At 42.6% G+C, this 16,306-nt stretch overlaps 1 protein-coding gene and 1 long non-coding RNA gene across 3 annotated transcripts in view; both read left to right on the top strand.

Annotated features, from left to right (window-relative positions):
- Positions 1 to 10,683, top strand: part of LOC124270289 (kinase suppressor of Ras 2-like) — a 51,462-nt gene extending 40,779 nt beyond the window's left edge. Inside the window, 6 exon segments of the mRNA XM_046705329.1 lie at positions 4,408 to 4,496; positions 4,836 to 4,932; positions 7,118 to 7,251; positions 8,905 to 9,076; positions 9,078 to 9,170; positions 10,288 to 10,683. Of these exon segments, the coding sequence (XP_046561285.1) occupies positions 4,408 to 4,496; positions 4,836 to 4,932; positions 7,118 to 7,251; positions 8,905 to 9,076; positions 9,078 to 9,170; positions 10,288 to 10,446 (744 nt within the window). The 3' untranslated portion in view covers positions 10,447 to 10,683.
- A 56-nt stretch (positions 10,684 to 10,739) lies between these two features.
- LOC124270291 lies at positions 10,740 to 15,842 on the top strand. 2 transcript variants are annotated; one of them, XR_006896717.1, is made up of 2 exons: positions 10,740 to 15,499; positions 15,592 to 15,842. It is a non-coding gene; the product is annotated as an uncharacterized LOC124270291 (long non-coding RNA). The 2 variants fall into 2 exon arrangements; XR_006896718.1 differs by having other exon boundaries at positions 15,481 to 15,551.
- Positions 15,843 to 16,306: the final 464 nt, after the last annotated feature.

Raw genomic sequence — 16,306 nt, forward strand, 5'->3', positions numbered from 1 at the left:
CTCGTCACTCAGCGTGGGGATTAGGATTTTATATCCTATCAACTAGATTCAACATCGGTATTTCTTCAAGATCCATACAGACATAACTCTTGTTAACATGATATTTCATGGACTGTTCTTCAAATTTGGTGACAGCCTACATTGAGGGATTTCACAGACACCAGTTTATTTAGGTGACCTTGACCTTATTTTCAACGCCTTCAAGTATCCTTGAACGGCCGTACAAATAATATTATTAACACTCGTCACTCAGCGTGGGGATTAGGATTTTATATCCTATCAACTAGATTCAACATCGGTATTTCTTCAAGATCCATACAGACATACGTCTCGACAGCCTCCTTCGTCATGCTGGCTTATTTTATCCACAATGGAAATAATGGAAATACGTGATTTATATCACTGAACAAGAATTTACACTTGAAGCAACCCTTATTCAAGAGGTTTATATGAGCGGCGTAGATTTACTCAACTAACAAATTGCATCAGATTTTATGGAGGCCAACTTGCTACAACACCGGTGACGTCATGCTTGGAAGCTGATAGGTCCACGTCAGACAATGCCTCCCACTGAGAGAGCAAGCGCCAGCATGTCTTCTGATTTGTAAACAAACCCGTGGTACGGGGGAATACTTCATCAGCAGCCTTGGAAACAGTATACAACTGCAGCCTGTTATCATCATGGGAATCAATAGATGTTTAGCCTTGACAGCAGGATAAACGATGTTTATTTTGGAAGTTGTTCGCTGATAAAAGTCGGTATGTATGAGTACCTGTCCCCTGCGATGCTACACTGGAGCCAGCCTTGCTATAAATAGACAACGCTTCGATGTCAACACAGATCGCCTGCGTATATAAGGGGAAGAATGATGTATCATCACTGCAATCAGAGGTTAGCACTTCCAATGGAACGTCCTACCGTTTGGAATATCTTCAGCTCTATGATTATTCATATGAATAACCAAGCCTATCGGCACCTATCTGCAGCATCGAGGTCTACACAGTGCCGGTTATCTGGACGACGGCATACAGGTTCTTCAAAGTGCCAATCAACTCAGACAGCAGCTGAATATCACAATTAAGTTGCTCACGCAACTAGGATGGCTAGTGAACCTGATGAAGTTGGAGCTGGGAATAAGAATTATCACAACACAGAATCGAATTGTGGTCCCAGAAGATCATTGGGTCAAGATACAAGCCATGATTCCACAAGCAGTCATCTCTTTGTTAACACTACGAACATGGCAATGTCTACTCGGTCTACTAACCTCGGCGCAGGACTTTGAGACAGGAAGATTACAATTGCTGCAACGGTTCCTGACAAAACATCTGGACAGCGTCGACCCTATCTTGCTGCCAGACAATCTTAAGAGGTACCTACTTTGGTGGACCCACAGGTCAAACGTCTGCGTAGGGACCTATTTACAAGAGCCGGCCTTCAACACACATCTCTACGTAGACGCATCGATACAAGGTTGGGGTGCACATCTCAACAATTAAGTTGCATCAAGGAAGTGGTCCAAACAGAGCAGCATTTTCACATCAATCTGCTGGAGATGAAAGCTGTGATCAACGCCTTGCAACTATGGTCGAGCTCTCTGATCAACAGAATGCTGATGGTCCACATGGACAACTCTACAGTGGCATTCTCCATAAATCGGCAAGGATCTACAAGATCACCAAGCCTACTACAGCTCACATTCCAGTTGTTTGACATCATGGAGGAGGCAAACATCTGGATAAAGGCGTGTCACATAACCGGAGCCAATAACATGCATGCAGACGCTCTCTCCCGACCACTGCACCCGTCACCTACAGAATGGATACTCCATCCAGAAGCATTTCGGCTCATCATAAGGGAAATAGGATCCCCATGCATAGACCTGTTTGCCACGAGGTTCAACAAACAACTACAGACGTTTGTCTCACCAGTTCCAGATCATCAAGCCTGGGCAACAGATGCACTGAACATATCATGGGAAGGACTAAACGCTATGCGTTTCCACCACTGATATTACTACCGAAAGTACTGTTGAAGATCAAACAGACACAGGCGCTACAACTGACTTTGGTCGCGCCATACTGGCCAGCGAGAGTATGGTTCCTAGACCTAATAGAAGATCTCGGAAGTCCAACAATCAAGTTACCAGATTGGCCGAACCTACTCATACATCCGCACACCAAGCAAGTCCACAGGAACCCAACACTGTTCCAGCTACATGTGTGGACCGTATCAAAACATGTTTGAAGAAAAGAGGATACTCTGCCAGGGCAGCCAAGGCAGTAACGCTAGCGTTACGCAGATCTACTCGTAACATGTATGATGACAAGTGGCTGAAGTTTGAGACTTATGCAAGGCGGAAAGACTTCATTGGGATGAAAGCTACTCATTCTTAAGTTGCGGAATACCTGTGTCATCTTAGACAGACCAGACATCTGAAAGGTTCGACATTATCTACATACCTCGCCGCCATCAGTACAGTGATTACCATGAAAACAGGCATCAAGTTGACGAGAGTACCAGAATTACTTGCTCTGCTGAGATCTTTTAAACTGGAGGACCAGCAAAAGAAGTTCAGAGCTCCGGCCTGGGATCTGAATGTAATTCTACGTCATCTTACCAGTGACAAACCTCTAGATCAGACTACCCTCGAGCTGCTGACACAGAAGACTCTGTTCCTGCTTGCGCTAGCCACGGCAGCTCGAATATCAGAGATACATGCGCTGGACTTTGGTCGAACCAGATTCGACACGGGCAACATGCTGCAGTTCATCTAGGACTTAGATTGGACTTCATTGCCAAGAACCAACTACCTGGTCAGCCAGATAGACAGTTCTACGTACCAGCGCGCTATCTACAATCCTCGGACCAGAGGATATAGAGGACCTATCCATGTGTCCTGTCAGAGCCCTGAAGATATATCTTCAAAGACTAAGACAAGGAGACGAAACGTCAAGCGCCTGTTCATCCCATTATCCACAGAGACATCAGCAGAAGTCACAAGAACGACGACATCGTTCTGGATGAGAGCCATCATATTGAGAGCCTATAAAGCAGGACTAGAACCTCCAAGAGCTTCCAACCCACACGAAGTCAGAGCATTGGTGTCAACACTAGCTCTGCATGGAAATTGCTCTATATCAGCAATTATGGAGGGTTGCTTTTGAAGTCGGACACGGTGTTTGCCAAACACTGCCTCCGAGACATAGCCACTGAAGACGTTTCAGGCATTCACCAATTTGGGTCTCTCGTTGTAATACAGCTACTAACGGCTCCACAAAGGCGCTGAGTTGGAAAATCTCATCCTTTATCACATTTACTTGTTGATAACTTTCACTAGAGAAAAGTATTAGTTTGAAAGTCCATGCGCACAGTCTAGGACAGGCAAGCATGAGTGATTAAAGATCCTGTACAGGTAAAGATCTTACCTGTATGTGAAGGGGTCGCAACTCATTTATGATAAAGATCTTATCATAATCTATGGGTTGTTATAAGATATCTAGTAATAAGAAGATACTAGTTTATCTGAAGCCACATGAATCAAGATGATTAAACTTGTCTGAGAGGGAAGTAAGACAAGAAGTGGTCCCCCCGAGTTATAACGGAAGTTGGAAGAATAGGATCTCGGAAATGCCGCTAAGCAGTTCCCATGGGGGGGATAGAGGACTTATCTAAGGACAGCTGATGAATCCAGGAAGTGGCTTGACCCACCACCAATCCGTCGGATTCTATAAGCAAAAGATCATGAGTCAGGATAAGAAAAAATATGTAATTTTTCAAGTAAAATTGCTATTTTTATACTTATCCTGACTCATGAGGTCAAGCCCTCCCGACCTCCCCAGTGGAAACACTTCAGATTGCACAGCAGATCCAAGTGCTTGGGCAGGAAATCAGGAGAGAGTGACAAGTAAGGCTGGTCACATGACTGTTTACTCGGGAAAAGGGAGGTAACTCGTGAGTGAGTGTATTTTTACGTCCAATTTGGGAACTTCAAGGGATTCAAGTGTTCCACTACCATTCGAAAAGAAAAGGGAAAGATCATGAGTCAGGATAAGGGAGATAAGCATTTTTTATATTACATTTTTGGAGGAATTATTACGATATTTTGCAATTGAACCAACTTCAAGTCAGGCATTCTGCATCTAGTGTTTTGTTTAGGGTTTTATCATTTATCTTTCAATGTCAATATGGTGTTCTCTATATTCAGATAACAAAGTAAAATATTCTTAGGCAGATTGCTGTCAGTACTCTCTGTATAGTGGTGTTACTGCAGAATACTTTTATAGAACCGATTTTAGGCTATTGCCTGACTGACTTTTTTTGTCTCGGAAACCACAACCAATGGCATATGTAGTTTCTATTGAATGATTGAAACTGTGATTAATGTGTTTTTCTTCTATTTTCAGATTGCATTATTAAGGAAAACACGTCATGAAAATTTAGTTTTATTTATGGGAGCTTGTATGAAGCCTCCAAGACTAGCCATAGTAACTAGGTGAGTTGTTTCACTGTGATGTTCATTAGTTTCTGGGATGAGTGAGTGAGTTTAGTTTTTAACGCTGCTTTTAGCAATATTCTAGCAATACCACAGTGGGGACACCCTGAAGACCATGAGGGAAGACGCTAGTGTATCCTATCACCAAACTCTGTGTAAAGATCGAAGTTATGCCTTTCCTTTTACATAGACCTACAACAGTTGTAGGTTTATTTTATTTTCCTGTTAATCATCCAAACAACTGATTTTCAACTGGACTGATTATTTTAATTGGTCAAATTATACCTGTATAAGTTTATTGAGGTTCTCATTGTCGTTCTTCATTTATTCCTATTTCAGTTTTTGTAAGGGAGAGACACTGTACAGTATTATCCACACCAAGAAAGAGGTCTATAAACTGAATAAAGCGATGATCGCTGCTTCTCAAGTAGCTCAGGTCAGTAGCCAACGGAAGGAGGCTATCACAGTAGCTTCTCAAATAGCTCAGGTCAGTAGCCAACTGAACAGTTTCATGAGTGTTGCATCATGTCCCAGTAGCTAAGGTCAGTAGCCCACTGAACAGTTTCATGAGTGTTGCATCATGTCCCAGTTAATAGCCTACTTAACAAATCTATGAGTGTGAAACCATCTCCCAGTAGCTTGGCTCAGTAGCTTACTGAACCAATCCATGAGTGTGCCAACCTGTCCCAGTAGCTTGGCTCAGTAGCTTACTGAACCAATCCATGAGAGTGGCAACCTGTCCCAGCTCAGGGCAGTAGCTTACTGAACCAATCCATGAGTGTGCCAACCTGTCCCAGCTTAGGGCAGTAGCCAACTGAACCCATCAATGATATTGGCAACCTGTCCCAGCTCAGGGCAGTAGCCTACTGAACTAATCCATGAGAGTGACAACCTGTCCCAGCTCAGGCCAGTAGCCTACTTAACAAATCCATGAGAGTGGCAACCTGTCCCAGCTCAGGCCAGTAGCCTACTGAACAAATCCATGAGAGTGGCAACCTGTCCCAGCTCAGGCCAGTAGCCTACTGAACCAATCCATGAGAGTGGCAACCTGTCCCAGCTCAGGCCAGTAGCCAGGGCAGTAGCCTACTGAACCAATCCATGCTGAACCAATCTATGAGAGTGACAACCTGTCCCAGGCAACCTGTCCCAGCTCAGGCCAGTAGCCTACTTAACCAAATCCATGGCAACCTGTCCCAGCTCAGGCAAGCCTGCTGAACCAATCTATGAGAGTGGCAACCTGTCCCAGCTCAGGCCAGTAGCCTACTGAACCAATCTATGAGAGTGGCAACCTGTCCCAGCTCAGGCCAGTAGCCTACTGAACCAATCCATGAGAGTGGCAACCTGTCCCAGCTCAGGCCAGTAGCCTACTGAACCAATCCATGAGAGTGGCAACCAGTCCCAGCTCAGGCAAGCCTACTGAACCAATCTATGAGAGTGGCACCTGTCCCAGCTCAGGCCAGTAGCCTGCTGAACCAATCTATGTGACAAGAGTGGCTTAACCTGTCCCAGTCCCCAGCTCAGGCCAGTAGCCTTAACAAATCCATGAGTGTGGCAACCTGTCCCAGCTCAGGCCAGAGCTGAACCAATCTATGAGGCAACCTGTCCCAGCTCAGGCCAGTAGCCTGCTGAACCTATGAGAGTCCATGAGCCTACTGTGGCAACCTGCCCCAGTAGCTCAGGCCAGTAGCCTACTTCATCAATCCAGTAGCTTGGGTCAGGAGCCAACTGAAGGAATGAACGAGTGTGTCAATCTACACAAGTAACTCAGGTTAATAACCTGCTTAACAAATCCAAGAGTGTGACAACCCGTCCCAGTAGCTCTGGTCAGTAGCTGACTGAACAAATGCACGAGTGTGTCAACCTGTCCCTGAAGCTTAAGCAAGTAGCCCACTAAACCAATCCCTCACAGAAGCTTTTATCAGTAACTCAAACCAGTAGCCCTCCAAATGACATTTTTGGAGAAATGATCTGTTAAACTATTCTCTGATTTGTCTGATGAAAGGTCAATCTGACTTGTCCCATAAAGGGATGTTCTCAGAACTGTTTGCAGCAGAAAGAAGAACTAAGATTTGATTTTAATGAGATTTAGCCATTTAGCATAACATCTTCGTTTAGGACAGAATATGTTGTGAGTCAGCTCTTTAAAAGTGTACAGAAAGCATTGTTTTTACCTGCTACATATACACCCATGAAGATTCGGATTAGGTCTTCAGTAACCCATGCTTGTCTTATGAGGAGACTAATGGGATCAGGTGGTCTGGCTCGGTGGCTTGGTTGACACATGTCATCGTATCCCAGTTGCGTAAATCGATGCTCATCCTGTTGATCACAGGATTGTCTGGTCCAGACTTGACTATTTACAGACTGCAGCCATATAGCTGGAATAGTGCTGAGTGTGGCATTAGACAGCACAACAAAACAAAACCTGTTACCTACTATTTTCCAGAACATATGGCATGTCAGGTAACAATTAGTGCAAAAAGGATTTAAAAACAAATTCAAACAATCCCTGCCCAGTGATAACAAATGGTAGGTTTTATTACCTCAGTTGTGCTGGAATACTTCCCTGATTGTGTTGTGTCATTACTTGTAGTTTCTTTCACTGGTTGTGTCTGTTCCAGGGCATGGGGTACCTTCACGCTAAAGGCATCGTCCACAAAGATCTGAGATCAAAAAATATTTTCTTGGACAGTGGTAAAGTGGTCATCACTGACTTCGGACTGTTTAATGTAACCAAAATTTGTAGAGGCAACAGGTGAGTAGCGTGTTCTTGTAATGAGATTATGCTTGGTTTAGTGTGTTTGAGTGTGACTGTATGACAGTATGACTGGAGCAACTAGGAATAGGTTGAAGCAATAGTTTGTGTTCAGGGCTAAAACAAGCGAGTTGGTTACATTGCCACAGGTAACAATGTTCCAGTTATATCATATGTCAGCAGAATGGGGAGCCTGAAAGCCTGAAGTGATTCAGGTCACAAAGTATAACATGATGCAACTTGTTACTTTAAAGTGATGACTAATATATCATGAACATAAACTTCCTGGAGTCTTAGAGAAATATTCAGTTATGACTTTTCAGTTAGTGAAGTGAGTTTTCTAAGAAATAAACATGTTTCCAGGCCCTGACAACTTCTAAGATATGTTCCATTGTCAAGTATTTCAAAGACTAAAACAGTAGTTCCACAATCGTTTAGGTTCGATTATGAGAAAATGTGATCGATTGCATGGTCGTTTGGTCACTACAACCAATCTTCGATTTTCAATTAATCGGAACACCACTAGTCACAGATGCTTGCCACCTTTGCATAGGTGCTGACAAACCTAGGATGAACCTATAATCATAGATTTCTGGCATGCCCAAGGGAGACAACTCCACGGCTATGTTGGTCATAGAGGCAACGTAATAGATCAGGTGTCAGACTCGGTTGATTTCAGTTACCCCGACAACATGGATCATTGATCATGATATCGATCACCTGCTTGTTAACAAATTGCTGTTTATATAGCTGGAAGCAGCTTTTGATGAGATGATTGTTCAGTTGTTACATCGAATGTTAAAGTTCAACAAGTAAAGAAGAAGCTGTAATAATAATAATAATTGATTTATAGAGCCTATTTCAAAAGATATTGCAATGGATGAAAAGATTGTAGACAATGTCTATGGAAAAGAGAGTTTGAACAGATGAGTTTTGAGGGCAGTTTTGAAAATATTCTATTTCTTTAGGGTGAGTTAGAATGTTCCAGAGATTCAGAGAAACTTGATCCCATGGCTGTTTTGACGTGAGGCTGTGTAAGCAGTAGGGAGTTTGATGAGCGGAGCAATCGGCTTGGAACATGGAGATGAATGAGGCTTTTAAGATATGTAGATGAGCTGTATCATCAGTGAGTCTGTTGTCTTCCTGGTATTTAGAAGTGGTGGTGAAAACCTTAGTCAGGATTGGAAAAATGTCCAAGGGAAGAATCTTATAAGATTGTTTTGTCTTAAGAGGCCATATGTGCAGTTTTAGTTTGACCTTGTCTCATAGTTAAGCGCATGGTGTGTAGAAGGTTGCATTTTGAACAAGTGTGCAGTCTGTGGAAGAAAATCTCATCAGTCAGTAAAAGGATTTGTTCCAAATGGTTTGCCTACAGACTACACCTCCCAGTATGCACCACTGACTTACACATAATACTTTTCCTTTGACACTTGAAGATCTGGGTTAGATCTGATCTTCAAATACCAATGCTTGAGGCAGCTAACGAGATTGGGTGACTTGGCTGGTGCAAATCATTGTAACATAATTATGTAGATCAATGCTCATCTGGTCCAGACTCTATTACCTACAGACCCCATCATTTTTCTGGAATATTGATGAGTGGGGCATTTAATGACAAAGAAACCAACAAAAGCTGTTCCTCTGATGTTGTAGGAAGGAGGACTGGCTGAGAGTGCCCCCAGGATGGCTGTGTTACCTCGCGCCAGAGATAATCCGCGAGCTTCATGCCAGGCAGAACCCTAATACCGAACTGCCATTTACTGTGAGGTCAGACATATATGCATTCGGAACTGTGTGGTATGAACTGCTGTGTGGGGAGTGGCCGCTTCAGAAACCACCCCGCAGAAACCATCATCTGGCAGGTGGGGAGGGGAATGAAGCAGTCGCTCAGCAGCGTCAACGCCCCCAGGGAAGTCAAGGTAATTATGACATTATTCAGCAGAGAGCAACAAGTCTTGACTACCAGAAGAAACAGATTCCTTTTGGTTTAAAAGGTGCATGGTGAAAACTCATGAAGATCCGGGTTAGAATTGGTCTTCAGCAACCAATGCTTGTCGTAAGAGGCAACTAACGGGATCAGGTGGTCAGGCTCGCTAACTTGATTGACACATGTCATTGTATCCCAGTTGTGTAGATCGATGGTCATGCTGTTGATCACTGGATTGTCTGGTCCAGACTCGATTATTTACAGACTGCTGCCGTATAGCTGGAATATTGCTGAGTGCGGTGTTAAACAACAAACCAACAACCAAACAATATTGGTGAAAATTATATGGGCCAGCTGGCTAAGGCGCCAGGCTAGTGATCCAGCGAGGTTGAGGTGTCGAGGATTGAGCCCACCTGTGACCGGGTGTAAAACCTTGGAGTCAACTTTGTGTGCAGACTCTTTCAGTGTTGTCACAACCCCTAGTGTACAGTACACAACCCTGTGCACTGAAAAGAACCTACAAATCTGTTGGTATATGACCAGATGAAAGTGACATGCTGAATAATGCGTGCAAACACCTACTTGCGGTACAGCAGCGTGCAGTGTAGACCCATACTGTGACTGTCCCAGTCCAACCAGCTGTGAATGGGTACCTAGATGAGAAGGCCACAATAACTCGGTGCGCCTAGTGGCTGCAAGAGTTGTATACTCCCCAGGGAGTTGAGATTGATAATGCGATGTGCCGTTCAGATTGACATCCAATGATCGAGGGGGAAAAATAACAGTGCCTTGAGCATGCACTAGTTGTGTGGATATGTGCACTATATAAATATCCTATAATAATAATAAATAATAATATGAATGGATCACTGAAAATCATTAATGATCGCAGTTGTTTGGGAAAAGACAGGAGAAACTTTCACTGAATGTGGAGTTTGAAAGTCTACTGGTAAAGTATTTACTTTCAAAGTTTGGGAACACACTACAGTTTAAGGAAACAAATACTATCACAATTATTAGAGGGGGAATTGCATGAAATGTGTAGAACCATCCTGCCACAATAATCTCATTGCTAGTTGAAAGTGACATGCTGAATTGTCTTGTTGCAGGACATCCTGATGTCATGCTGGCAGTTCAAACACCCCGAGCGTCCCGACTTCAGCCAGGTGGCCAAGGCACTGGATAGAATACCAAAGAACCGCCTAATTCGGAGTCCATCACACCCGATACAGTTCTCTCGGAGCACAGAGGGAATTTTCAGTGCTTGAGCCAGTGTGTTGGATGTTGAAGTGATCCAGCCAGCAAGGCGATGGCCAAGACAATATCGGGATGATCCTACTGTGATCCATAACCCAGGGACCTGACTGTTGATCCATTATTTTATTGTGTGCAGTGAATCATATGATCATTTTCAGGCTTGATCATGTGATCATTGTACAGTGGGTCATCTGATCATTATACAATGACTGATATGATCATTTTCAGGCTTGATCATGTGATCATTGTACATTGGGTCATCTGATCATTATACAATGACTCATGTGATCATTTTCAGGCTTGATCATGTGATCATTGTACAGTGGGTCATCTGATCATTATACAATGACTCATGTGATCATTTTCAGGCTTCTTGATCGTGTGATCCTTCTACAGTGTGATCATGTGATTACAGTCTGGTCATGTGTCTGTTGTACTGTGAGGTCATGTGATCATTGTACGGAATGATCATGTGACAATGCATGGCTTGGTCATGTGACAATGTAAAGCTTGGTCATGTGATCAGCTGTTGGCAGACCCCGGCAGAACAGGTGCTCTATCTCAATGCAGACACTCCATGGCACAGAGAGTGTTGTTTGTGTGGTGGACGTCATCAGTCCCGCCAACAAGCCAGATGACCACTGACCAGAACAGTCGGCATATGTAGACCTTCTTCACGCTGAGTCCTTTGATTCATCCACACATTCTTCATTCAGGAGTGTATGACGTCATCCCATGTCATGCAAGGTCAAAGTGATGAGAGTGCCTCAGGCTAGAGTGAGTGAAATGCGTGATGTCATTTTGGATAATGAGAATGTTTGATGTAGGAGTGTTTAGTGTTGTGTGTGTGTGAGTGTGTCTGTCATGAATGTGGGATGTATCCATTGTGCTACATTGACCCCTGTCGTCACATCTCCTCTTCGTCATCAGTGTCATTGTTACCATTATTGTTATCATCATGATCATCATCAACATGTTTATCATTGTTGTCATGTTTTATGCCATGCATTTTTCAGCATTGACATTTTGAGTGTGATATTTTTTATGCTTAAAAAAATCATGAAAATTTTATTGACGCATAAATTTTTAGGCATATTATGTGTAAGCCTTTTACCTACCAAACTTTTATGTGATTACATCATTGCCTAGGCAGAGTAGAATAATGTGAACCAATAGCATGAAAATCAGATCTTTCACTCAGATGCCCCTCTGTGTGAATAAGCGACAATACTTGAGCACACTTTGATACCCTCCTAAATCAAAATAGAGTGGTTCGATTCCCCACATGGGTACAATGTGTGAAGCCCATTTCTGGTGTCCCCACCATGATATTGCTGGAATATTGCTAAAAGCAGCGTAAAACCAAACTCAGTCAGTCTTGTCCAATCTCATGTTTGCTCTCTATAATCATTTTTGTGTCTATTCTAACCCAGAGAGCACACAAAAGCGTTTGATGGAATTCTGTTGTGGATGCCATATTACTCCCATCAAAAAACAGAGTGTATGAAATTTCCACAACAAAATAATGGTTCAGCTTTTATTATTTACATTTGGAACTGTCAGTTCAATTTTAACATACCAAATTCAGCCTTGCTAGCAGTCATTCCAACTGTGTAGAAGCTTGAACACTGATTGTCTTGATGGACTCGGGTGGTTTTAGTCGTTTACTCCGAGGTGTCCTCTGAGTGTGAGAGATCTGAATTTAATGAGATTGACAGTGAACATGACTGTTGAGCTCCACCATAGTTTACGACTAGTACATTTTATACATCACAGAACAGTGTCAGCCATGAAGGAGTGTGCTTGTTGCAACTCTCCATCTGACACGTCTGACATTTTGTCATTTTAGCAGAACAAAATTGTATCATAAATTCATTTATCTTGAAATTCTTGGACAACTCATAGGCAAACATTTAGTCCAGACTGTTAGTTGAGATAGAAAACGTTAAGTTGGTGCTGAGCATCGGAACAAATATCTGATCAAGATGTTGTGATCTTGCTAAACGATAATCTTTATTTTTATTTCCATTGAAAACAAAGATGGAAGAAAGATTGAGTTGATGATGTTGTCAGCTGTTGGATGCTGGGCTGCTGGAGTCCTCTGTGATTGGTTGGAAGTAGATGCAGTATCAGACTATCATGTGATATATTCCCTGTGTGGTGCTGCCAGGCGACACTCCGACACTCGCCCAGCCAATGGGATACAGGCACTCTCACCATGTCCCATGTACATGTACAGAGTAGACAAGGAATGTATCTCATAGTAGACAAGGAATGTATCTCATAGTAGACAAGGAATGTATCGCATAGTAGACGAGGAAGATACATCAGAGTAGACAAGGAATCTACATCAGAGTAGACTTGGGAGGTTGTTTATGATACGCATCGTGATACACAGGTCATGGAGCGATTTGTATCATGATACACATTGAGACTAAATTGCATGGAAGGCTCCAAATGAAAGCTAAGATTTTAGTCCTGTGTAACACCAGCATTTACTTGCATAATCCAATACAGATTCATTGATACTATTTCCAATGACTGACAGTGACTAGAAAATGAACGAAGATTGGTAGGTCAGCTTATGTATGAGACATACCATTTTGATACAAATTTCAAGGGTCAAGTTAGGACCTCTGCTTATCTATGAGGTCAGCTGATCTACGGTAATATAGAGTACTTGTAATGCATGCCCTTAGCGGCTATGTTCAGTTGTGAACTTGAAAGTCTTATTTCAATTCATGTTGCGATATTTGATTTAAAAATCATCAGGGTTGGGGGTGTCACGAGTAGGAAGTATATTAGCTAGTGTATCATCTTGTATCGATACAGAGAAAATATATCGTGTATCACTGGTGTATCATTCACTGCAAGTTTACACTTTTCTCAATGTCACTTTGGTATCAAGTGGTTGTTACAATATATCTCAACGTAATCTTGGTTTGCACATGGTTTGCAAATCCTTTCTACATAATTTTATGACAGGAATCATAGTTTAAACTATATTTTCATGTAACCTTGGAGATGTGAAATGTTTAAAGCATATTTTAATGTAACCTATTCCACAGACTATAGGTAGTCATTCTGGTGAAATTTTTGTAAAAATTAATATCACAGAATTAGATTTGAAGATAAATTAACAATTTTAAAAAATGTTCCTCAGGGTAAAATGGTGTAGCTGTGTAACATGGCCAGCATGAGTGTGTCTGTATCCCACTGCTGGAGCTGAAGCGGAGTTCCCAGTCAGATGAACACGTCTCCCCCTAAGCTGTGATATTGGAGTGGTAACAGTCACAATGGGCTAGCAGCATCTTTGCTATATTTGTATCAGCTGATGTAAAACAAATAATTCAATGTAAAGCGAAGTTTGATGACCATTCTAAATGCATCAAGTTTTGCAAGCTTCGGTGCGACTTGGTGCCAGATGGCTGTATTAAGTCTGTATATGTTGGTTATGAGTCCTGATTGTTTCTGTATGTGAGTGTGTGATGATCCAGCCAGCAGTCAGTCCCGCCCACCACAGGCTCATACACAGTCTACTAGGGTCGCCATTCTCAGAAACATCACCATCTTCAAACTGATGCATCACAGCTTGTACACGATACTTTTTTAGTTCTGTGCCAGTTCCTGTGTTGGTTCTTTATCCCTTTCAAAAAGTAAAATTAACTATATTTTATTATTTTGTAAACACAGCCTGATTACAACATGGCCTTGCATTTTGTACAATACCACAAAACTAAATCATAAAATCATCATATGCCTTAATTGACCGGTCCTACGAATGTAACAGGATTGGTTGACCGCTGCAAATTCTTGTTAGCTCAGCTTAATGGAACAGGAAGAATTTCAAACGGAATTGGCACAGTTTTCTACCGTGAAAAATTAGGACTCAGTAGTAGTGATGTGTGTCTGTACAAGAGGTTAGCATAACCTGACAGCACCATTACACTCATCAGAGGAAGGGACAGTTGTCCACAGTGTTCACTAGTAGTAACACTGCATACTTTCTCTATTGTACAATACTTAAATAATCATTCATGTGAAAAAAGTAGACACACTTGAGAGTGACAGATGCATAACAACGTTTCTCTTTGACATTTACTGAGCATGCTGTATGTTTCTTCAGGAACAATATATTTTTTAAGTTGGTATCAGTCTTTTGACTTTCGGTTCCAAGAGATGGTGTTTCGTGGTAGACCGTTACCATGGTTACGGTAGTAGTGCCTGTGGTGGCGGCGGGAAGAATGTTGGCCAGGGCATATCGTGAGGGTATGCATGTACGAAGGTATGTCCTTACTTTGAGCTTTCCTTACACATCCGTTACTACAGGGATATCAAAACATGTCGGATGATTCCACGTAGCAACAGATCATTCACATAGTCTGCAGTTTAGCTCAAAATGTGATACTTTGTTTTCATTATAGGTGAAACGCTTTTGTTACAGGTGAAAAAAAGGAAATTGTTTTAAAAAAGAAGTAAATGATTATTTTAACATCAGTGATTTTCTGATTTTTTTGGGTCATAGAACAGGGATGTATTAAGATTTTTCAACCTGAGTCCCAGGTGATCCTTCTAAGTAATGTAGAGTACCTAGGCCTATGTCTGTCTGTGTGAAGACGAGTTGTTTGCTATGTGCTATCTGGACAGGGTACAACTGTTTTGATGTCCTGGTATGGCGGAGTCTACTGTACAACCATTCCTTCATCACTAAGCTATGCAACTCTGTGCAGTATTGGGTAGCCTTTGACACTTTCCTCTCGTAAATAGTATGTACAAGATGATTTTTCTTGTCCTCCTTGACATTAGACTCATGTTGTGCCTCAGGTTCCTGGCGTTGGCTTGACTGATCTACACAGCTGCCATGTATTAGATTATGCGGAGATACACATTTACAGACTTGTTTCAGCCTGACCAAGTTTATTTTCCTCTTTAACCTTTATGTTAAAGACACTGATTTGTTTACTTTAAAACCCAATCACACACCACATGCTCATATACACACTGCAGGCTCCGTCACAGACCAATGGCTCCATCACACAGGCTCATACACACACTGCAGGCTCCGTCACAGATCAAGGGCTCCTTCACGCAGGCTCATACACACACTGCAGGCTCCGTCGCACAGGCTCATACACACACTGCAGGCTCCGTCACAGATCAAGGGCTCCTTCACACACTGCAGGCTCCATCACAGATCAAGGGCTCCATCACACAGGCTCATACACACACTGCAGGCTCTGTCACAGATCAAGGGCTCCATCACACAGGCTCATACACACACTGCAGGCTCCGTCACAGATCAAGGGCTCCTTCACACAGGCTCATACACACACTGCAGGCTCCATCACAGATCAAGGGCTCCTTCACACAGGCTCCTACACACACTGCAGGCTCCATCACAGATCAAGGGCTCCTTCACACAGGCTCCTACACACACACTGCAGGCTCCGTCACAGATCAAGGGCTCCTTCACACAGGCTCCTTCACACTACAGACCCCATCACAGATTAAAGGCTTCTTCACACACTACAGGCTCCATCACAGATTAAGGGCTTCTTCACACACTACAGGCCCCATCACAGATTAAGGGCTCCTTCACACACTGAAGATCCCAGATGAAAAGAAAACAGTTAACAGCTGTAAATGAAGCTGTAAATGTGTGTCTCTTGTCAGCTGATTAAGGACAACATGTCTCGATAGGACTGTATACGCGTTTCTCGTTCCGTCTAATCTTTAATAATTGGTAAATTTGCTTTCCAATCATAACAATATGCATCATATCATTTGATTAGACCACAGCACAACATGAACACTCAGACTACCAAGTCAGGAGAAAACATGAGAAATACTTGAACATACAAAAGTCATTGT

The sequence above is a fragment of the Haliotis rubra genome, unplaced genomic scaffold (assembly GCF_003918875.1).
Source record: "Haliotis rubra isolate DU_JTF1 unplaced genomic scaffold, ASM391887v1 Scf1502, whole genome shotgun sequence".
NCBI lineage: Eukaryota > Metazoa > Mollusca > Gastropoda > Lepetellida > Haliotidae > Haliotis > Haliotis rubra.